This window comes from Panthera tigris, chromosome E1 (genome assembly GCF_018350195.1).
Source record: "Panthera tigris isolate Pti1 chromosome E1, P.tigris_Pti1_mat1.1, whole genome shotgun sequence".
Taxonomy (NCBI): domain Eukaryota; kingdom Metazoa; phylum Chordata; class Mammalia; order Carnivora; family Felidae; genus Panthera; species Panthera tigris.
This window is the reverse complement of record NC_056673.1, coordinates 31,020,515-31,044,682: the sequence shown is the minus strand read 5'-3', so window position 1 is coordinate 31,044,682 and position 24,168 is coordinate 31,020,515. Positions and strand designations below refer to the sequence as shown.

Below are 24,168 nucleotides of genomic sequence, written 5' to 3'. Positions count from 1 at the left end.
CTAATATCAGATATCGTTTTGGGGGGGGGGAAACCCTAGTAATTATTTCAAGGGAAACAGCAAAAAGTTGGAACAGGATCATAGTTTGAACTTAAATGTTGGCTGCCTGAATTCACTTCTGGCTAAAAGTATTAATACTCATGAAAAGTTAATATCTAAAGAAAAAAATCAACTTTGTATGTCTTAAAACTCAATAGTGTTAATAATAATCAGCTGTTTTAATATTTTACAATGTACACAGTTCATTCATTCTGCAAATATATTTTGAGCATTTGCTCTATGCCACGCAATGTTCCATGCCTTGGAGATACAGGAGCAAAATATACTGGCTGGTTCTCTGATGTCATGGAATTTACACAACAGTAGGGAAAGACAAAAAGTAAATAACTAAAGAGATAAATGAGGCATAATATGAACAAACTCTATTTCAGCGGATTCTCAGAATATCTTTTGAAGTATGTGGCCTTATTTTGTGTTTTATGGATGGACAGCATAAGAGCTTAGAGCAGTTGCCCAAAAATCCATAGCTACTAAATTACCAAACCAGAATGGAATCCAAGTCTTTTCACTGCAGGATTGTCAGCAATAGAGACCTGCCTTTGAAAGCCTCAAGAGTAATACCTGTCCTAGCTGGACTGGTTAGCTTTACCCTGGAAACGCAGTCTGATCTACTTCCATTGTGTCCTGGTTAGCTCCCGTCGTGTCACAAGTGCTGTTACGAGATCACAAAGGGGAATCCCAAAGACTCCTGACACCTGAAAGACTCCCTTGATTGTCCTTTTTAGTAATGTGTTCTTGTTATGCATTTGGAGAGGAAAGGGGAGGTATGTCCTTGATGTCCTTTCAAGTGTGCAAGTATTTTCCAAAGCAGTATTCAAATTTTGATTCTCAAGCTCTGTGACTTTACACAGGTTCCTATGTCACTCTTCACCTCAGTTTTCTCATCATAAAATAAGGGAAGTATTGCCTACTTCATAGAGTTGTTAAATGTGATGCTCCTAGCATAGAACTTTGAACACAGTAGATGCTGAGTAGTCGTTAATTAATTTACAGTATGGAGAAACCCATAATTGTTGGTGGGGAAAAACATAAAAAGTCATATGACCATTGAAAACATTGAGAACTCAAAAGCTCCATACTTAAAAAGAATTGAGAAAAAAACTAGGAATAAACTTGGCAAAGCATTTTTGTGATGTATATTTTTTCTTGTGGTCCCTAGCAAAAAGTAATTAATAAAGCAAAGGCACAGTTTATAATGTGTGGAGAAAGGGACATTTGGAATAGAGGACCCAGGATTCCCATGCAAAGGTTACATTTAGTACCATACTGCTCACTGCCAGAATCCTATCTCTTCTGGAAGGAAAGTTGCCCCCTGCTATGCTAAGTTAACTGTGTTCAGTTCCTGGAAGATTTGAATCATAATACTGTAGAGGTGGTGGCAGGAAAATGAAAACCACATTCACGTTTGCACTGGGTTTCTTTCTCATACTTACTTTGTAATGATTAAGGGAAAAGATGGACGGGAGAGGAAAATGAGCATTTACAGAGCACGGCCTGATGATGCTCAGTAGTCAGGCATATATTAGGTGGATTTTTGTATGCATTGCATCATTTAATTCTCCCAATGGTGTGTAGAGTGGACCCCACTTGGCTCTTATTAGGATGCTATTATGGTGGTGGTGAGTTGCATCCTGTCTCCTCAGCCATGCCTGTCTCCTAGAAAGTCCCCAAAAAGAAATGCCAGATCAAAGGAAGGCAAACTAGCATTCATTATTAACTGGGGTTCTGGTTCAAAGGCCTTTGAAAAAATATCTAAATGAGTCTGGACCCTGTGAGCACTCCTTAGCCTCAGCCAGCTGTCAGTATATCCTCACCCAAAGCTGAGTGTCAGAGCCTAACTGGTGCCATATGAGGAAAGGATACTAAGGACACAGTCACTAAGATAAAGACAAGGAGGAAGCGAGAGTGTTTCCCATTGCCTGGTACCCAGCTGGCTTAAGCCACTGTGCCTTGGGGACTGGAACAATAGTCTTGGTCTGGTGTCTGCTACAAAGAAGAGTAGCATCCAAGGAGAGGAGAAGAGAGAGGGTAAACAAGCCATTTGTCTGCCTTCAGATCTAACTCACAGTCCTGTGGAAGGAAGAGAAAGAGACGCTACATTTATATAGTCTACTCCAGCATAGAAAATACATCCCTTCAACCTGCCCTTTGGAACTCCGCTGATTCTCTTCCTTGACCTTAATCTTGACTTACAAAGAAAGCATTACAGAAATGATAACATAGATTTGTTCCCCAGAGGACACTGGTGGGTATCAGTGTCTCACCATTAGAGTTGGAGACCCTATGTGGAAAAGAGACTAACTTGATCAGGGCCACACGGTAGCAAAATTGCAGAACCAAGGTACATAAAGCCACCCCCCAACACACACACACACACACACCCATGCTTTACCACCTCCACGTCCTCATTTTAACATAGTATGTTTCCATGTGACAAGAAAGATATTTTAAACAGATCTTGATTTGGGGAGAGCTCTATACTTTATCCATTTTTTTAAATAGCAGAACAGAAACTTAGTTCTAAGAATAAGTAGTTATCTTCTGGAGATTAGAAAGGTCAGATAGTGAAGATAGGAAAACCTAACAATATGCCAGTTCTTCCTTTACCTGGCCTCATGGAGGAATGAGCTGCTTGCCATGAGTTAGATTTTTCTGCTAGAAGTTGACCCCATTCAAGCACCAACATGTATTTTAGCTTAACTATTCTTGATGAAAGTTTTACTTAATAAGTGTTACATACTTCCTTGTCTTCTTATATCGAGGCCACTTGGGTCCAAATGCTGGTGTCTCCACAGCATAGCTGAACGATCTTAAGACATGTTCACTTACGCTCTCTGGGCTTTAATTCTCCATATTTATGGACTGGTAAGAATATTAGCACTTCGTAGGGTTCTCGTCCAGAATGAATGAGCTTATGTACATGAAAAACCTACCATAGCACCTGACCCAAAGTACATACAGTAAAGTTTAGCCCTAACTCACTCCCTCCCCTCACTGTTAACATTTTGATAGAGGGTTACTTCCTAGCTCTTAGCTGCTATGTTCAGATAGGTGATGTTGCCACATAAGTAATGGCTGCGTAAGCAAGCATCCATTGTAGGTCTTTCTTGGAACCATTTATTTAACTTTTTTGTTTTATTTTTTTAATCTTCATCCTCTCACTTACCCCAGCTAAAATTGTGAGCCTGGATAACCTTAGCTTTTGGGGTAAAAGCAGTTCAATTACCAGGTAAATGTACTTTGGAGGCAAGAAATAACAACTAATGAACTCAGGCCATTGCCTCTCTCACCTTAACTTAAAAAGAACAGTCTGAAATTGCCCTTCCAGAACACCGGAGGAGATGATGGTCTGTATACATAGAATCTCTTCCCTGAAATTGACACCTGTCACTGTCTTCCCCAAAATTCAGTTGTTACATCTGATGGAAGCCAAGCCTCAGGCAAAGGAATAACTGTCATTGCTGTCCCAAGAATGCCCAGATGAATATAGTCCTCATTGAATATTCCTATCCATCCACTTGTCCACTGCACACCTATTAATACTTTATAGTAATCATCTACTTAAGTTCTGATGTAAGAGAAGAAAGCGTTTTACCTGGCATACACAAATTTAATCAAATGTTGGCATTGCTAGAGCCGGCGTTTCATAGAACTAACAAACGTGTGTGTTTGTATATATGTGTATGTGTGTATACTAATATGTGTATGCAATATGCACATAGGCAGGGCTTGCCCACTTGCTATATATATATGAGTGTGTGTGTGTATACATATATACACACACACATGCATACCAGCACATTCAAGGGAAAACCTTTGTATTGTCTCCTTAGAAAGTGGCAGCATTCTTAAATTTAACGACAAAATGCCAGTTATCTTGATGGTGCTATGATGAAAGTATCTGATTAACTTACCTGTTTTTCTAGCCAATTTCTTCCCTTTGGAAGTTGCATACTATTATAGATTTATAGTAGTCCTTTGATATGATTCCACTTTAAAATTTATTGTAGAATTGAACAAAATTATTATGTCGGGAGTTATGTTTGATAGTAAAGCTGAATGTAATTATTACAAACTAGACATTGCTGCCACATTGCCTTCATTGTATTCTTTTCTTTATGGAAAAATTCAGATTCACTGTGATCAGTGATCATAATTGTATTAATTCTCTATTGCTGCCTGATAAATTTCTCCCAAAGTTCGCAGCTTAAAACAGCAAACATTTATTTTCTCACCCAGTTTCAGAGAGTCAAGAATCCAGGTGTGGTTTTACTGGATCATCGGCTCTTTCTCTCTGGTTTTCTCATGAAGTTGCAATCAAGTGGTTAGCCAAAGCTAGGGATCGAAGAGTGCCTTAGTGGGGCTGGAATATTTGTTCCAAGCTCACACGTGTGGCTGTTGGCAGGAGGTTTCTGTTCCTCACCACGGCACAGACCTTTCTCCAAAGGGCTTTATACAACAAGGCAGCTGGCTTTGCCCAAAACAAGAGACAAGAGAAAGAGTGAGAACAAGAGAAACATGAAGAAAAAAGCTACAGTGTCTTTATGACCAGTCTCAAAAGTGGGTGACATACCATCACTCCTGCCATATGCTATCGGTCACATAGACTAACCCTGGTACAGTGTAGAAGAGTATAAATGCCAGAAGGTGGGGATCATTGGGACCTGTCTTGGAGGAGCCTGCCACAATGCTATTTCACAATATAATGTAAGTAAACGTATTTTATATATGTGTGTGTATAGCCTGTATATCTATATAAATAATGCAAAAATCTAAGTATTAGACACTTACTTCAAACATGAAATTATACTCCGTTTAGTGATTTTTCCAGTAGGTGTAATCATTTGTTTTTTGTTGTTTTTTTTTTTAATTTTTTTTTTAACATTTATTTATTTTAGAGACAGAGAGAGACAGAGCATGAACGGGGGAGGGTCAGAGAGAGAGAGACACAGAATCTGAAACAGGCTCCAGGCTCTGAGCTGTCAGCACAGAGCCCGACGCGGGGCTCGAACTCACAGACCGCGAAATCATGACCTGAGCCGAAGTCGGCTGCTTAACCGACTGAGCCACCCAGGCACCCCAATCATTTGTTTTTAAAAGTTACTTATGCTTGACTTATAATTCTCCGTGTATTCATTTGTGTTGATACACCTTTAATGTGAGATCTCTCCTCATGTTATAAAACGTTTGTCCATTACATAGGAAGCAGTATACTTTCCAGCATTATCAATGCCTATCAGTATAACCTAGAAAGTCTGTAATTTCTGAATAAAACAAAAGTTTCTGTCTGGAGCAGGGAAGGCAAATAGATTTCACCTCACTGTCTCAAGCATTGTTTTGTGAAGAGTTCAAAGTCTATGTTCAGCCTCAGTGACGTCTGATCAATTAGACGTCTGCTGTGGGTTCAGGGGGCAAGAGGTGTAGGGGCACAGGCCACATCTTTGCAGTCTTTGGTCTTCAGAACATTTTGCTAGCCCAGGAACTCTGCCAGGATGAACAGTGACAGTACAGAGGGTAGGTTGAAATACTGAACATGGACATTGTTTACAATGACAATCCACCCAAAAAAAGTTCTTATGAGACAGTATTTAAAAGCTTTGCCTTGGGGCGCCTCAGTGGCTCAGTCGGTTGAGCGCCTGACTTCAGCTCCGGTCATTATCTCACAGTTTGTGGGTTTGAGCCCCACATCAGGCTCTGTGCTGACCACCTGCTCAGAGCCTGGAGCCTGCTTCAGATTCTGTGTTTCCTTCTCTCTCTCCCCCTCCCCTGCTCACGCTTTGTCTCACTCTGTTTCTCAAAAATAAATAAATGTAAAAACAAAAATTTTAAAGTTTTGCTTTAATGACTCCAAAAGGTAACTGATGTCTGGCAGGCATGGCTTTCTTCATTTCTCTCCAGTCTGAGAAATTAATGTTCCTAAATGATTGTCTGATTTGAAGTAGGACATCCTATGAGGTTGTTCCCAGGTAGGAAAGAATGTGGATCATAACATGTATGAATAAGACTTCCCATTGTCAGCCAACTGTATTAATTAAAGGCTCAGGTTACATCGTGTCCTCTCATTTATAAAATAAATAGAAAGCACAAAAGAGGAAAATTTGAGGTTGTTTTCTTACCCCCTATTTTACAAGTAGAGCCTATGCTGGGTAATTCTAATGTAATTAGAAATTAGAGAGATCAGAGGGGAAGGAAGAATGGATCATTTCTGTGTTGGAAATAAAAACTACTACTTTTGACTTTTCCTAAATCCTTGGCAGACTATTTTAGCTCCACTTTAGTGGACACTGTCAGGAGCCCTCTCTCTGAAGACATCATTAATTTGGCTGCTTTGATTCATTTTGGGTGGGCTAAGGAACACCCATTCACAGACTTACTATAAGTGTAAGGCCCCCTTGATGAGGTATCAGGGCAATTTCTATGCACTTAACTTCATTTTAGAGGAGAGTGCATGTAATCCCCTCACCATCTTCTGCCTGCCTGAGAATCCTGAGCATTTCATTCTTAATGAGACTGTAATGAAGAAATAAAAGATGAATTGAAGGAGGAAATATGGAACTTTTAAAATATTTGGTCCCTGAACACTTCTTAGACATGAATAAATTGTACTGAAACCACTGGTTTGGATGTAAACATCTATGTGACAGTGGGTTTAGAATACCCAGTAACTAGCACAATGCCCGGTAGGTGCTAAATAAATATCAAATGCATGAATACTGTCAGTGGCAATTTAGGAAAGCAATTGGTGAGAAAAAAAATGCAGACTCTAGTCTCAGACAGACTTGGGTTCCTTTAGTTTATGTACCACTTGTGAGTGTGACCTTGATTTAATTGATACTGTTTTCAGCTGTCTGCACTCCCTTTACTCATTCAAAAACAAGGATAATAGTTGGCGCACCTGGGTGGCTCAGTCAGTTAAGCGTCCAACTTCAACTCGGGTCATGATCTTGCAGTTCATGTGGGGTTCGAGCCCCACATCAGGCTCTGTGCTGACAGCCTGGAGCCTGCTTCAGATTCTGTGTTTCCCTCTCTCTCTGCCCCTCCCCCACTTGCGTTTTCTCTCTCTCTCTCTCTCTCTTTCTCTCTCTCTCTCTCTCAGAAACAAACGAAACATGGCTAATAGTTTATGTCTCCTTGGATTGTTTTGAGAATTGAATAAATAAGGGAGGTAAAGCCCCTGGCAAAATACCTGGCACATGGTGAGCACTTAACAGAACTTAGTTCTCCCTCCCTTCCTTTATTTTATAGTATTGCTATTTGGCAATGGAGGGGCTTTAAATGACAGCTCAGCTTTATTTTGCACAGCTGCAAATAGAAACGACTAACCAAAACCTGCACCTATGCCACTCTCCAGCCAATCATAAGCCCTGTGACAGGAGCCGAGAGGTTGCATTGCTCAGGAGCTGGAGGAGACAGCTAGCTCTAGATTTTCTATAAATATCTACGAAGGGGTGTAGCAATATGAAGTGCTGTATGAGCAACTGTCATTTAAATGAAAGGCCAGCCAGCTGGCTTAGGTTATACAGAATGGCAAAACCCATGGACATGAATAAAACATCCAGATCTAGACAGCCAGCATCAAACTCTTTCCCCCCATTTGACCAATGACAGGTATAACTGAGGCATAAAACATGTTTTTTAGCATTTCATTGGGATACTATAAGCAAATCCTCTGGGATTCCAAGAAGCACTTTGGAAATGCATCACCTCTCTGGGGGTTATACTTTTATTTAGCCAGATGTGGAATTCTCTTTGCCTCCAGTACCCTTTATTTTAAATTTATTAACAAATACTAACTTTTATGTCAGACACTTTCCCTTCCAAATTTGGTTGCTGTATTAGTCTGCTAGGACTGCCATGACTGAGTGGCTTAAATAACAGAAATTTATTTTCTCATAGTTTTGGAGGCCAGAAGTCCAAGGTCAGGATGCCATCAGGATTGATTTCTGGTGAGGCCTTTCTTCCTGGGATATGGACAGCTACCTTCTCACTGTGTCCTCACATGGCCTCTTGTCTGTGTGCACAGAGATAGAGCTCTGGTGTCTCTACCTCTTCTTACAAGGATACTAGTCCCATTGGACCCAGGGCCCCACCTCCATGACCTCATCTAACTTTACCTCCCCAAAGGCTCTGTCTCCAAATACAGCCACATTATGGATTAGGGCTTCAATATATGAATTGGAGGGGGTAGGGAGCATAATTCAGTTCACCACAGCTGATTCTTTCTTAAATTACTTTTCATAAGATCTCCAGCACCTTCTTTTTCTTCATCCAATAATCTCCATTACAATGTAGTATATAATCTTCCTATACATTTACCAAGTTTTAGGCAAATTGCAAAAATTAATCCAAACCAGTGCCTTTTCTCTTGTGCCTTAATCTTCATGGATGAAGCAGTTAAGGGGAGGGAGAGTGTGGTAGGGAGAATAATGGCTCCCAGTGGTGTCTACGTGTCAATCTCCGCAAACTTTGAATACATTCGGTTACGGGCTAAAGGGGCATAAAGGTCGCAGGTGTAATTAAGGCTGCTAATAGCTGATCTTAAAATAGGGGGACTAGCCTGGATTATCCAGGTGGGTCCAATCTAATCACATGAGGCCTTAACAGTGGAAAAGGGAGGCAGAAGAAGAGGGTCAGAGAAAGAGATGTGACAGTGGAAGCAGGGACAGATAGGCTATGTTGCTGGCTTTGAAGATGGGGGCTAGGAATAACAGAACGTGGATGGCCTTTGAGCTGGAAAAGCAAGGAAACAGAGTCCCCACTAGAGCCTCCAGAAAGGAATGCAGACTTGCCAGCACCTTGATTTTAACCCAGCAAGCACCCTGTTGGACTTCTGTGCTACAGAACTGTAAGCCAGTGACTTTGTGTTGTTTACAGCCACTAAATCTGTGGGAATCTGTTACTGCACCAATATAAAACAAATACAGGGAGTCAGAGATAGAGGGGACAGGGTGATGGTTATAAGGGACCTAGAATGTGTCCAGCATGGATCTAGAGGATGTATTCATGTTATCTCTTAACACTATTGAGGCAGGTGTGGCATGTTTTCTATATTAGGGAACTGAGACTCAGAGTTTAAGTAAGTGTCCCAGAGACACACAGTCAACCCAGTTAGCACATGGGCGATCTGGAATTTCAAATGAGGTCTGCATAGTCTATATGAAAGAACAGTGGCCATGGTCTACATCCACACCCTAGTTCTGCTACCGTGTGAACGTGGACAGGATGCTTGAACTACCTTAGCCTCCGTTTCTGCAATTGTAGAAGTTGTAGCGAAAAGTTAGGTTAATGAGATTTGTACGAAAAGGAAATTGGGTAATCAGTATCAAAGAACATCGTAAAGTACAAAATGCTAATCTGATGTGAAGTCTTATCCAGCTGCCACATATCTAAACATCTATATCAAAAGAATGATCCAGGATATTGAAAGGGCTGAAGGATCTTCTTAGATCTCACCTAAACTTTGTTACTTAGCATTAACCAGACCCCTTTATGAAAAGTCTCCATCCTTTTGTTGGATATTAGATGCCTAGAAACATGGCTTTGGCTACATCCTGAATTACTTCAGAGGCTGAAAATTCCAGTGTAGTAAAATCACTTCAGTAAAGGTTAGAGAATTGAGGGGTAGGGTGAGCTCTTAGCTAGACTACTTACCATTATGTTTGTCTTTGGTAGCATTTTATGCTTTACCAGTGTTACTAACACAAGATTTGTTTAGCGAACTATAGTGTTTGTTTGATGTAAATAATTATAACTTAAATCCTGGGATTTGAGTAAGTTTACATACAACTCTGGCTATTTAGCAAGTAAACTCTAGTCAAAATTGTTTGAATCATCATAGTGGTTCAATTTTTACCTACTACCAAGTATATGAATAGACCTTTTCAAGTTACTTGGATATTAGAATATGGGTGAAGAGGGTTAGTGGTCCTGGTTATTTGGTAACTTTTAGGCTATTTATATAATTTGAACTCTTTCCTGATAACATATTTCTGAATCATTCCGGGTGCAGCTACTGCATTTTCACATCTGAAGATGGTTTTATCTGATCCTCAATTATAAATAAGCTAGTCTACCACTTTTGAGCATTTTTTTATTTTTGGTATAATAATATCAGCGAAATGCCTGGTGGATCTATGCATCAAACATTTATTGACCCTCATTTTCTGTGAGCCTGACACCGAGGCTGTAAAGATGCGTGCAATACTTCTCTGCCCTCTGGAAGTTAACAGCCTGGTGGACAAAGACAGATATATTAAGAATTCATTTTCACAATGTGAAAAGTATAGGAGACGTCTGGAGAAGCAGGCTTCATGCAAGTACTTTTTATTCATACTTACTCAATTAAAATATGAGTTTTGTGGCAAGTGCTTTAAGAAATGCTTTAAACGTATGATCTGTGATCAGTCAACACATCTTTATCTCATCTTGTAAAACTGAAGAGCACTTTCAGGTGGTCATTTAATCCATCCCAGAACCGCCATACATATTGTTGTTGAAACCAACCCAGATAACAGAGCCTCAGAGAGAGAATTTAACATAATGGCTAAATTCTCAGAAGTTAGATTTGGGTTTAGATCCTGGCTCAAACACGTTCCAGTTTTATGACATAAAGTAAGTTATTTCACCCCTCTCGGTGTTAGTTTCCTATATATGAAATGAAGGTGATAAGTATAACTTTTTCCTCTGCTTCAAAATAAACTAAGGTTCTAAAAGACAGATAAGTCCATTGATTCACAAGTCCAAGATGACGCCATTAGAAATAGTATTGGGGCACATGGGAGGCTCAGTCGGTTAAGCATCCAACTTCGGTTCAGGTCACGATCTCGCAGTTAGTGGGTTCGAGCCCTGTGTCGGGCTCTGTACTGACAGCTTAGAGTGTGGAGCCTGCTTCAGATTCTGTGTCTCCCTCGCTCTCTTCCCCTCCCCTACTTGCGCTCTGTCTCTTTCTCTGTCTCTCAAAAAGTAAATAAACATTAAAAAAAAAAAAGAAATAGTAAAGTTGATGAGATAAGTGTAAAGGTTGATGACGTGTTTGGTATTTATCTCATAATTTTTTCTTATAATTGAGGGTTTCTACTTTACAGAATTCACTCTCAAGTGGCTTTTACACTTACACATTATGGAGTCTTTAATACTGATAGAACACTTTAAGACTTTAGAGATGGGAAATTCTCAAAGTCCCATCCAGTTTTGTGATTTTTAGAATGTTCAGTTCTTCTGTAGTAAAATATGTACATTCATATTGATATATTTTTAGTGTCTATTTAACTTTGGTAAATAGAAAAATATTATTAGAATCAGTATAAAATTAGTTTAGATTTTATGTTTCAAATAATTTTAGTGTTTTTAAGGTTTCAAACTTGATAGTGGAGAAACACATACTTAATCAGATGTGTATTAAACTTATTGGATAAATAAAGTGAAATACCTAAACATTAAATATTAAAGTAGCTTTTATATTTCATGTATCTGGACTCATAAGTGAGAATTTAAAGTGGAAGGAAACTTTGGCAGTGGTCTTGCAAACTTGTTTCTAATTAAATTCAGTTCATTAATCTGTATTCTGGCAGTCTTTATTAGTGATATATTTAAAATAGCATGAAAAATATATTTATTGCCTGTCTTCTATATTTTAGAAGGCCAACCTCTTCAGTTTGTAGAAGTTGAACATGTGTTTACTGGGGAAGTAATAGTCATGGCCTCATCTTGAGATACTCTCTTGAGAGTATTTTAAGTGTCATTTAGAATGACACCAACTGTAGTCACAAACCGCCACCTTTCAATAGCTTAATGCTCATACCAGTCAGTGCAGAGCTTCCTGGCTGTTGAATGGCTTTTTTTTTCTTTGGCTGGTGATTTTGGTATGCCAGCTCCTTCTAGCTCATGGCTCCACATCTCCTAGGTCCTCAGAGTCCTCTGTGTTCAGTTAGTGGATGAGGAGTCAGAGTAGAGAATAGAGAAGGCACTCTAGTTTCTTAAAAACCTGGCCCACAAGAGATAAACATTTCTCTCATCTTCCATTGGCAGGAACTAGTCACATGCTCACACTAGGATGTAAGGGTAGCTGAAACAGGTAGTCGCTGCCTGGGCAGCTGCCTCCTGGTAACAACTCTGTGATAGGGAAGGAAGAACATAAAGTTTGATGGACACTGCCAGAGGGTCCATGAGAATGTGTAGATATACAGACTCAAAATTTCTGTGATTATTTATTAGTATCTAATTGTCCAGTATATAAGTACCAGTGTCAGTAGGATGTGTTCTTTGAGGCCTTCTGTACTTTTTAATCCTATCACAATGAAAAACAGCATCAATCATTTAGAGTTGCCCAAAGCTGTAATCTGTGACTGTAGAACAGTTTTTGGAAACATGTATCAGCTTTGGACCTTGAGTATTTGGGCTCTATACAGTAAATGACAACAATCTAAGCCTGTGTATATGATTTTAAAAATATTATTTATACTTTTCACATTTTTCTCAGGAATTTTCAGTGTTCATCTTTTCCAAGTCTAGTAACAGCAGTTTTTTCCAATATTATGCGTAAGTAATATGTTATAGCTTTAGATTCTTATCAGAATAATAATAATGTGGTATCTGAGATGTAAATGGTTTTTTGTTTTGTTTTGGTTTTTATTTTTTTTTATTTTAGAGAGGTGTGAGTGGGGGGAGCTAGGGGCAGAGAGGGAGAGAGAGAGTAGGTGTGTGTGCGAGCAGGGGGAGGGACAGAAGGAGAGAGAGAGAGAGAGAGATAGGAGAGGAGAGGAGAGGAGAGAGAGAGAATCTTAAACAGGCTCCAGGCTCACTGTGGAGCCTGACATGGGGCTCAGTCACACAACCCTGGGATCATGACCTGAGCTGGAATCAAGAGTCAGATGCTCAATTGACTGTGCTATCTACATGCCCCAGAGGTTTTTTAATTAATTGGATTTTTAAATTTTCAAAAGATATCTGATGTATTTTTTATATAAATTGCCATAAATAGGAAACAAAAATAAAATCTGTCCCGAAGACTGTAAAGATTTGGATGAGATCCTGCTAATATTTGATCAGACCCCCACTGGATTTCCAAATACTCAATTAAAAAGTGCTGGAAGTGTTCTGTGATATTTAAAAAGTTAATTAATGAGAAATATCCTATTTGATTTTAGGGCTGTATTTCCAAAATTATGTAAGAGAGAACTCCTTATATGTCACTAGGAACAAACAACTTATAATTTTCTCTTAAACGTGTTTGAGAATGGATTACTTCATATCACTGATTCCTAGTCATTCTCATAACCAGTGTCTGACGAGGTTATGTGCTGCCTCACCAAGGTTTGGTGACTTTTTAATTATTTTATTGACATAGTTCACTTTCTCTCTCTCTCTCTCTCTCTCTCTCTCTCTCTCTCTCTCTCTGTCTCTCTGTCTCAACTTTAGAGCGCATGAGCAGGGGAGGGGGTGGAGGGAGAGAGAAAGAGAATCTTAAGCAGGCTCCATGCTCAGCACAGAGCCCCACACGAGGCTCAATCCCATAAACCTGGTATCAAATCATGACTTGAGCTGAAATCAAGAGTCAGGCACTCAACCAACTGAGCTACCCAAGAGTCCTGACATGGATCACTTTCTGTTCTTAGCTTCCCATTTGTTTTCAATTGGGATTATTTTTTAAGTATAAGTCTTTTATTATTATTACTACTTGCAGTTTATGGCCAGTTGTAAAATTTTCCAGTGATTCCAAGATACTGGTACCAGAAACAGGTTGAATGAACATATATTTACTTATTTGTCTTTATTTTCTCATTCATATGAATATTATATGAATAGGATTATCCCCCCACCCCCCAAAAAAGGACATTGCAAGTTAATTACTTTGGCTCATTATTTTGCAGCCTTATCTTAAACATGATAAAATTATACATGCAGTGTTGCTAAATTCATAGTGATATATAAATAGTGCCATTTACAATGGAGTTTAACAAAAGAACCTTTTTATCATCACAGACGGTTATTAAGAATGAATTTCTTCAAAACTAGCACACTTCTTGTCTTTAAACCATTTTTCTCTTAAAGGCTGTCCTAAATTTTTATTTTGAAAGAAAGCATTTTGCATGCTAGGAGGTAAGAAACATAAGGAGGGTAATTATAATGGGATTTAAATAATTCACTTACATTGCTTTGCCAATAAAATAAAGCATGTTCTCTTAGGTTTTTTTTATAAGTTCTAAAATATGTCTTTCAATTTACTAATATTATAAAAGAAAAATAAAACCCCACAACACTGTCATCTTCCTAGATCAAATATTCCTGTTTTCCACCAACAGATTTGGCAATCACTCAGAGGCAAGTGGTATTATGCTTTTTGGATTTTCCGATATATCTGAACTGCTGTTGATTGCTCCCCAAATCAGGTCAGATGCACTCCCTGCAGGAACATTTGCCAGAGGTAGTGTGTGTTCAAATGGAAGATTTTTACGTTCCATAGTCAGCCTCATTTATTCTCCAGACCTTTAAATTTTTCATACTAAGTAGCAGCATCTCACTGTATGAACCATGGGGTCTTTATTAATTAAACAGACTCAACAGGGCTGATTTGGTCTGTCTCTTCTCAGTTGAATTACCAAGCACACAAATCAGAGAGGAAATATCTCTAATACTAGAATGTTCTCCAAGCCAGTAAATCTGGGATTATCTCCTCATACTGATTATGTCAAAGCTCTTTAGTCACTATGCTCACTAGGACATAAAATTGAATGGTATACACACAGATGGCCCCATTCCAGCATTATAGGAAGAGTTCCAAGTTTTTCTTGCAATAATCACAAAGTTCTAATTATCAAAAAACAAAACAAAACTAGCCATGATCTTTTATTGAATATCAACTCTTTGCCAGGCACTTTATTGCATGACCTGAGTTTTAGAAGCATTAGTCTGAATGTTTGTACACAAGGCCTAGGTGTACTTGAAGTATAGAAACCTTATCCCTTTGTTGGCTGTTATGTTTTTTTCCAGTGAGTACCCTTTGTAATTGCATGTTTGGTGTTTGGGTGTGTGTTTTTTTAAACATATATGGAGAAGTGTATTGTGAACATAAGCTTAAATCAGTTAGTATTTTAGGATGTTACTTTTGGATTTGGAAAAAGTTCAGATGTAGACTTGTTCGTGTAAAAGTGCCCGATGAAGTTTCCTGGCAAAGATCACTTTCTAGGGGAACTTTCTAATAGTCATCGTTCAGAGTCTATAACTACATTTTTTTCCTTAGACATTTTGCCTTTGCTTCATCTAAGTGATAAGTTTAATGGAATGTCCATTTATAGGTAGTTATAATGTTGAAGCATGAGAATATTATTTTTCAGAAAGTTTAATAGGAGAGTGTGCACCTGAAGTCATTCCTCAGGTGGTTGTTCCTGTTTTCCCTCCTTCCCACACTTCCTAATTACGGGACATTACTGGGGAGGGAGGATTTATAATAATTTAGTCTCTTCTTCAGACTAACATATTACAAATGTGCATCATCACATCAAAGTAAATATACCAAGATTTTTAAAATTAGCAAAATTGTCTCATCAAGTTTTTCCTTTTAGTTTTAAACAGGTGCTTTTTACAGAATGACGTGTCCTTATTTTACCTTGTGTGGCGGTATCCTGGCCCTCATATGTTACACTCATTAGTATTTCTTTAAAGCCACTTTCAACTTGGGCAGACTTGCAGCTTCCCCCAACCCCAAAGGCCTGGAAATGAAGTTAACCTGTGCATAATCTAATGCTTCAGTAAGTTTAGTCACTATAATAAGAAATTCCATTAAACCGTTTTAAAGAGATAACAGTGATGTGGATTACTGTCAAGAGAATAATGAATCTTTGTACCACTTAACCACACTCTGAGCTTTTGAAATGATGAAGATGTTTGGGCCTTGCCACCTTCACCTTGATTCTCAAAGCAACTTAAATTTGTTTGCGCCATCATGAAACTGTCAGCAATCTTCCGTGGAAAGGTGATTTTAATATTCAAATTGAGGAGTTGAACAATTTGTTTTGGGATATATGCAGAGAATTTAGGACTTAGGGTCAAAAACATCACTGATGATGAAACTGCCTGTTTGTAGTAAGTCCAACATTTTCAGTTATTGCCGTCATCAGCCAATAAAGTCCGTGCATTTATGTGATAGTTCTCAAATTATGCTCTATGGAACACTGGTCCCACATGTGCTAACAGGGGCACGTTAGCTTGAGTAATACCACATACTGTTGAAGAGGCATAGAACATGTTAATATATTTAAGGTTTAGGGAAGTCCTTCAGTTAAGAAACTTTAGCTCTGTTTAACCTAGTGTATCTCAAACTTATTTGACCGTGGAATTATCTTCTTCACGTAACAGTAATTAAAAACCCTTTTAACATACCTTGGAAATGCTATTTTGTCATGTAGGATATATTTTTAGACACCCCCCCCCCCATCTTATTTGATCATTTTAAGTGCCAGCCCTCAGATGGACTTGATCTAAGACATGGTACTGCTTCTGAGGTTGAGTTTGGGTGGGATAGGAGTCAGGGGAGACTGATCTAAATGGATGAGGGCAGTAGGGTAAGCCAGTGGTAGAAAGAGTGTCCAGGAAGAAGAAACAGATCATCCTAATTCCAGAAGCTGCCTGTCCACGCTCAGGAGCTGGGCAGATAGTGGTGGATACCGGAGATTCATTCAGCCAAAGGCTGAGGGTTGGAAACCAGGTCTGAGAAATACCATCCAGCAGGTAGAGGCACACTTTGTAATGTTGTTTCACCGCTCCCTGAACATGCCCTATACCTGTTGTACGTCCTTCCTCACCTCTGTTTGTGTTCTTCCCTGAAATGCCTAGTCATTCATTCTGAGCACGTGTTAGGCACCATATAAATTCAGGCATAGGAAACATAGCTCCTGCCCTGATGGAACTTCATATGCAGTAAGAAGGCCTGAAAATAAACAGACACTTAAAATACAGTGTAATAAGAGATAAGATCAGGAACTCAGATTGGAGGAATTTTGAGGGAGATTTGGGTTTTTTTGTTGTTTTTTTTGAGTCTATTCATTTATTTTTGAGAGGGAGAGACAGAGACACAGTGCAAGCAGGGGAGGGGCAGAGAGAGAGGGAGACACAGAATTCAAAGTGGGCTCCAGGCTCCGAGCTGTCAGCACAGAGCCCAGTGTGGGGCTTAAATCCATGAACTGTGAGATCATGACCTGAGCTGAAGTCAGATGTCCAACCAACTGAACCACCCAGGCACCCCTAGGGAAATTTGGTTCTTTAGAATTAGTATAAGTTAACTAGATAAACAAGATGGGAGGGAAGAAGACTAGCAGAAAAAAAAAAGTATCATTGAGGCAGGTAAAAAAAAAAAAAAAATCAAGGTATTTCATACCATGGAGTAGGTATTTGATCCAGAAGGCATTGGTTGGCACTGAATTTTTAGCAGGTAAGCAACAGCGTAAGATTTGTCATTTAGAAAGATCTCTTGGCTAGAGGAGATTGAATTAGAAAAGAAGTAGAAACAGAGGCAGAGAGACAAGCTGTTTCAGTGACCCAGAGTATAGCCCAAGAAGAGGGGGGGAGTAAAAGATTCCACAGATGTTTCAGCAAGAGAATCCCAGGATTTGCTGACTGAATGTCGGGTAAGGGAGAACAAGTTGTCAAAGATGATGCATTGTCCTACATTCCTTTCTACCAAAGAATAAAGAAACAAATAGGTTTTGTTGAACCTTAAAACATATCCAAGACTTTTCAAAATGATTGGATCGAGTTGCAACTGCTTCCCATGACCAGGGGCTGCAGTAGGGTGGATGTGGTGTCACTGGGATCAGTACTTGCATGGATGGGTAGAAGGACAATCTTTCAGATTGTAATTGCATTCCTTGTTCTTCTCAAGCCACGTAACACAGACGACATCCTGGATCCATCCCGTGATGAGTGCACTGAACCTGTCTTGCTCAGAGGAAAATGAAGAGGACTGTTCCAGAGAACTTCCTGATCGAAGAGTTGATGGTCTTCTGTAGGAAGCAGAGCTCCAAGGTCTCTAACTTCTCAGTCTACATGGATGACTCCAACATGCAATGTTCTAAAATAGGAGTAAAGCACACACTACTTATTGAAGTTCTAAAATGGAGACTCTGGGTTTAGTCTACTTTTGTAAGACTTTCTTTTTTTTTTTTTTTGGACTGTGATGAGCATTTTTTTTATTTAATTAAAGTGCAATTCACATACAGTGTTCTATCCGTTTCAGGTGTACAGTATAGTGATTCAGCAATTCTGTGTGTTACTCTGTGCTCATCATGATAACTGTACTCTTTAACCCCTTTTACTCCATCCATTCTCCTACCCGCCTCCCCCCAGCAACTACCATCTTGTTCTCTGTATTTAAGAGTCTGCTTTTGTGTTTGTCTCTTTTTTTCTTTGTTTGTTTGGTTTGTTTCTTAAATTCTACATATGAGTGAGAGCATATGGTATGGTAAAACTTTTTGATATAAGTGTGTACACTTACAAGATCAATTGCCACTACAGTAGTCCTTTAAGAATAATCTAGTTATATTTTTTGAAATCATATATAGATTTTATCATATGTATAATTTTTCATATACAACTTGATTTGTAATTTTATATATAGTTCTTTATAGAGTATCCGATACAACGGGTTTTTTTAATTAAGACTTACCGGAAAATTATGTGAACACAGTGAAGCACTTCATTTATTTGATGTGACTAACCTTTTATGTTAGTATCTTGGGAAAGTGCTCTGAGCAAGCTTTTGGGGGTTTCTTAAGGATCATATTTGGACAACTATCTCATTGGCTACTGAATGCAGTTTACGTATTTGTGGGACTCTAACTTACGAAATGCCTGTTTTGTTCAACATGCCCGTAAGGCAGATCCAGTGGGTATTTTTATTCTTGTTTTTCAGTTAGGGAAATAGTGGTTCAGAGAAATGAAGCACCTTGTCCTAGAGCTGAGATTTCACACCTGAGTCTTCTGATTCCACGTCGAGCCCCTTTTCTCCTGCACCCCGCTGTCCCTGCAGGGGGAGGTCACAGCCCAACACGCAGGCCACAGTGGCTCTGTTGATACAGCTGAGCTCCACAGCTGTGCACTCCAGTGGCCACAGAGATTCAAGAGGTACCTCTTCAGTCGGATGTTGCCCCCACATACTATTCTCCTATAAACTCAACCCCACTATTCTCCTATAAACTCAACCCCACTATTCTCCTATAAACCCTTCCACCTCCCATACCCCCAAATATTCACCAAGTCAGGGTGCAGTTCTGTGATGCCCTTTCAACAGGCTTCTTTCAGCAGCTCACATTTTTCTAAAGTAAAGGGACTGGTTTACATCAGGGGTCTGCCCTGCCAGAGGAAACATTTGCAGGGAGTTAATGAGAAGTGGGGCACCCGGAATCTCCTCTGCTATCTGGACACATCCACGAACTCTCCCGCTGTGAGTTCAAGACTGACCTCATGACTGCTGATGTCACCTCCCAAACTGATTACACTTTCTATCTTCTGTTATTTTGTTGTAACGATGCCACAAGACAGCTCCTGGAAGGACTGAGCCATTGACTTGGAGTGCTAAAGATTTTCTTTTTAGTGATTTAAACCTGGGGCTAGGAATTGGGGCAGAGTGAGGACAAAGTCATTTTAAATGTCCCGGGTGTTAGGTACCAACTGAATGATAAAAAGGGATTTGTTCATATCCAATGTCCTGATACCATTAGGTAATATACTTAGGAAGAAAGTGAGTAAGAATCATTAAGTGATCAGAATACCCTGTTCTTAACCATGCGTGGTAAGACTGAGAAATTACTGTTTGTCACAGTGGCCTCTTCTTCCCAACCCCTTCCTCCTCATTCCCTCTCCACCTCTGAAATACAAACAGGAAAAAGGAACCCAGCCTTGGGGATCATGTGATTTGAAGATTTTTTTTTTTTTCCAAACATCTTTTGGTGAAAAAGACCCATTTTTCAAATGGGCTTTCAAGCAGAATCCCAAGATATGTAACAGGTTTTTTGTTTGTTTTTTTTTTTTTTTAATATTGTTACTCTGCTTGAAATGAGAGAAGCCTGAAGCCCAATTAAAGCAGCCCCCAGCATGGCTGTGCAAACCTACAGATCCTTAGAAGATAGCATAAGATTCCTCAATTATAGCCATTGTATAGATAAGTAAATTGAGATCCTAAGAGGTCACACAGTGAGTCAGTGGCCAGGTCAAGACAGGACCTAGATCCTAAAGCCTCCTACTCTACTAAATTTCATATGGCGCGTAATATAGATAGATGTATGTTGTAAATATAGGTCTACGTTGTGAATATATATAGGATTTATAATTTACGTCTTGAATAATAACATAAAGTCAAATCCAGGTGGATAGGTAGTCGTTAGCCCCAAGAAAAGTTTCAGAATGGCTGAAGAAGGCTCATGCTTCTCCTGACAGCTGTGTGAATATGAGCAAGCTTCAGGGAGACAAGTTTTGAGAGAAGCCCTCGAGGGAGCTCTTTCCTTGTGTCCCCCAGAGGTGAGTGAGATTCTCAAACACCTGAAGTTACTTTTATAAGTTAGTGTCTATAATTGTCAAAGTACAGACTTTTTGTTGTTAAATTAATGGTATGAAATTTCCCTCCCCCTGCTGGGAGTGTTTTTTCTAATTTGTTTCTAAGTGAAGAAAACACAGAGGAGATGCTAGAGTCACTTGAGATCAAGCTCCTCAGGCATGCATTTTACCGACAGACACCTTATATGTTAACTTTGCTGGTTTGTGCCACTTTCTTCCTTGCTTCCTCATGGAATACCTCATGGTAAAGGTCTTTGGAAATTGTAAGGATATTTTTTGTTGAGCATTTTGTACTACACATTGTGATGGGTAGTTTGCATAGATTATTTCATTATCTTCCTAAAACAACCCCGTGAGGAAGAAACTATAATCCCCATTTTGTAAAGAAGAGATTGAGGGTTAGAGAGAGTTGCCAGTCTTTGCCTAGGGGGTCACACAACACCTACATGTGGAAGCCAGGGTCCAAGACAGATCTGGCACAGCCACTCTCTTAAACCACTCTGCAGAGCTGTTTAGATCCATTGTATGTGACACTGGGGGTAGAGGTAGGGTCTGTGAGTCAGTTTTTCAAAGGAGCAGATTCCAGTTCAGTGCAACAAGGAACTTTCTGATAGTTGGGGCTCATCAGGAAAGAATTACCCTGTGGGAAGTGAAAGCACTGACCCAGGAAGTGTTCAATCTGAGCTCCTTATTATGGGAATGGTACTGAGGACGTTCAGGGTCTGAATCGGCTGGACTGTTGAGCTCCGTCTGAGATTCCTTCCTCTTTATGACCTCCAAGCCAACAGATAAATGCCCAAGAGACAAAGAACCATGGTGGAGACTCATTAAGAATCCTTATCCAATGCAAATAGAACGATCAGACTGTTTTTTAGAGAGTTGGTGTTTATACAACCAGTTTTTCGTGAATATAAATCAACCCTATTAATGTGATAAACTTCTCTGTTGACCCACTGGCTCAGATTCTAGGGTTAGAAAACCTTGATGTTCTTACGTCCTTCCACCTCACTTCATGAAAGAGTGACCAGGGTCGGTCATCCTTACTCCTTTATTCTGAGAGTACTTAGCATCAACGGTGTGCCAAACATAGTGCGAGGCACCAAGGCAGAGTAGGGCAAAATAACCATTTCCTGGGTCCTCTTACTCTTGGTTAAAAATTAAAAAGCTTCTCAGGTGGCCAGAGTTGAACAGCTTGTTTTTAACTTTTGAATTTTAAAAGTAATCTAGTTCCATTGAAAAATCAAGTAGTAGGGAATTGTATAAAGTAAACAACAACAACAACAAAACTCATCTCGCTTTCCAGAAGTAGCCATCACGAATACTTTGATGAGTATTTTTACTCAAAGTTAATCATACTGTTAATCAGCTTGCTTTTGACGTAATTTATTGTGGTCATTTTTTTTTCATGTCGATGCATAGATTGTTCCATTTCAAATGTCTGCATAAAATATCACTACCCAGATAACTCATAATTTCTGCAGCCATCAGTCTATTTGATGAACACTTAAGCTGTTCTGAGTTGTCTTCTGTTACAAACAATGTCACAGTGAACATCCTTACAGTCAGTAAATCCTTTTCTTCATATATGCATGCACTCTTATGCCAGTAGGTCTATAATGGGAATACATTCATAAAAGTAAATTGCTGTATCAAAGATTTGTTCATTTTAATTTTGGTAAATATTCATAAATTCTCCTGCATTAAAATAGAACCAATTTACACCACCACCAATAGTATATGAGAGTTTATTTTCTATATATGATGGAACTTATTTTAGTGCAAACATTGCCAGTAACTTTTTTGGTTGTTTTTGTCCTTAGAAGAGTAATCCGCTTTTTACTGTTATCTAAGGACCTGAATTTTTTTCATCATTAGATTTTAGTTGTCCCTTAGCAGCAGAGAATGCCTCGCTGTATATAGAGGAGTCTGGCAGTGACTAATTCACTGTCAAACACATCATTACTCTCATCTTTTTACTGACATTTCCTACTTGTCTATAATGATGGTGCAGACCCACTTCTAAATGAGCTAACTTGGGGGTTGCCTGGGTGTCTCAGTTGGTTAAGCGCCGGACTTCAGCTCAGGGCATGATCTCGCGGTTCATGGGTTTGAGCCCCACATTAGGTCTGTGCTGACAGCTCAGAGCCTGGAGCTTGCTTCAGATTCTGTGTCTCCCTCTCTCTCTGACCCTCTCCTGCTCGTGCTCTCTTTCTCTCTCTCAAAAATAAATAAACATTAACAAAATTTTTTTAATGTGCTAACTTGGGTGAGAGCCCTTAGCAAAGTGTGAAACCCAATGTAAACACACCTACAAGTTCTTTGAGGTTTCTCCATCTGTATAAGGAAGAGGGTGATCCCCTGACTCTTGTCAAACCAATTCAATCAGCGACCATTTTCCTAGTACCTGCCAAATGCCAGACAAATGCAAGGTCTTGAAGTTACCTTCAAGAATAGTTCTGATTCCCTAACCAAGAAACTCATAATCTAACACCTTTTTCCTTTCTTTCCTTTTTCCTCAAAAACCTTTTATTTTTCCTTAAAGGAGTAAGAAGTCAGGGGTTTGTTTAGTAAGAACCCCTGAAGAGAGGCCCTTTATCACTCTCTCAAATTTGAATAACTACAAAATAATATTAACACCCCTTGACTAGAAATGAAAGAGAAACATACTGTGAGAAGGGGCTCTCCAATAATAAATGCTGAGCAGCTGTAAAAATACAGAGTCAAGTGATACCTTCATCAAGTGTTTGCAAAATTAGAAAATATTATCCCTTTTCTGGGGGTAAAGGGACATTTTTATTTTCTCTGCTAAAGTGAGCCACACCTTTTTCAAGTGCTAACAAACTTGAATTTTACAATCTACAGAAGAGAAAGAACTAACATTAAAACAATTTATATGCTCTATTGCATGTAATTTTTGAGGATTAAATGAACTTTAAACAGAATATGCCCATGGAACTTCACTTGAGAAATAAAATGCCCAAGATGTTTTAACCACAGCTATGCACATGTAGTATTAGTGTGCCTGTGTGACAATGATGTAGATATTGCATGAAATTCTGTATTTGCTTTCTTCATATGACTTTACATTGAACTGACATTACTACTACTTTTGTTAATTTTTTTTTTCTTAAGTTTGATTTTTACTCTCAGGGGTCAGGATGGTTGGAGGGAAAATGCAGTCAGATTAACAGCTCTCACCGCCCCCCATCCCCATTCCCCCATCACTAAATTATCCTCTGTTACTTCACCCTATTTATTTCTTCTCCATTACTTATCAATTTGTAAGGATCTGTTGTTTATTGTCTTCCTTATTAACAATGGGAGTAAGCTCCATGAAGGCAGGGATTCACCTGTCTTGTTCACACTGTAGGAAGGCTCTAGCACCATCCAGGAGGATCTTGCACAGTCCCTGCCACGTAGTAGGTGTTTGATACATACTTGCCAAATTGAATGTGTAATGAGCTATCCATAACCAAGGCTTAGTCCTGGGTTTAACTCTCATGCATTTGTATTTATTTCTAGTAGCACAATGAGTGCTACTAGATGTCAGACACTTTGCTAAGT

At 39.2% G+C, this 24,168-nt stretch overlaps 1 protein-coding gene across 6 annotated transcripts in view; it reads left to right on the top strand.

The window, feature by feature from the left end:
* Positions 1–22,325, top strand: part of STXBP4 (syntaxin binding protein 4) — a 168,453-nt gene extending 146,128 nt beyond the window's left edge. For 5 of the 6 annotated variants that reach the window (XM_042966313.1, XM_042966315.1, XM_007086693.2 and 2 more), the window contains one exon: positions 17,936–20,481. In XM_042966313.1, the coding sequence (XP_042822247.1) occupies positions 17,936–18,062 (127 nt within the window). In that variant the 3' untranslated portion in view covers positions 18,063–20,481. The other variant, XM_042966314.1, reaches the window with a different exon arrangement.
* Positions 22,326–24,168: the final 1,843 nt, after the last annotated feature.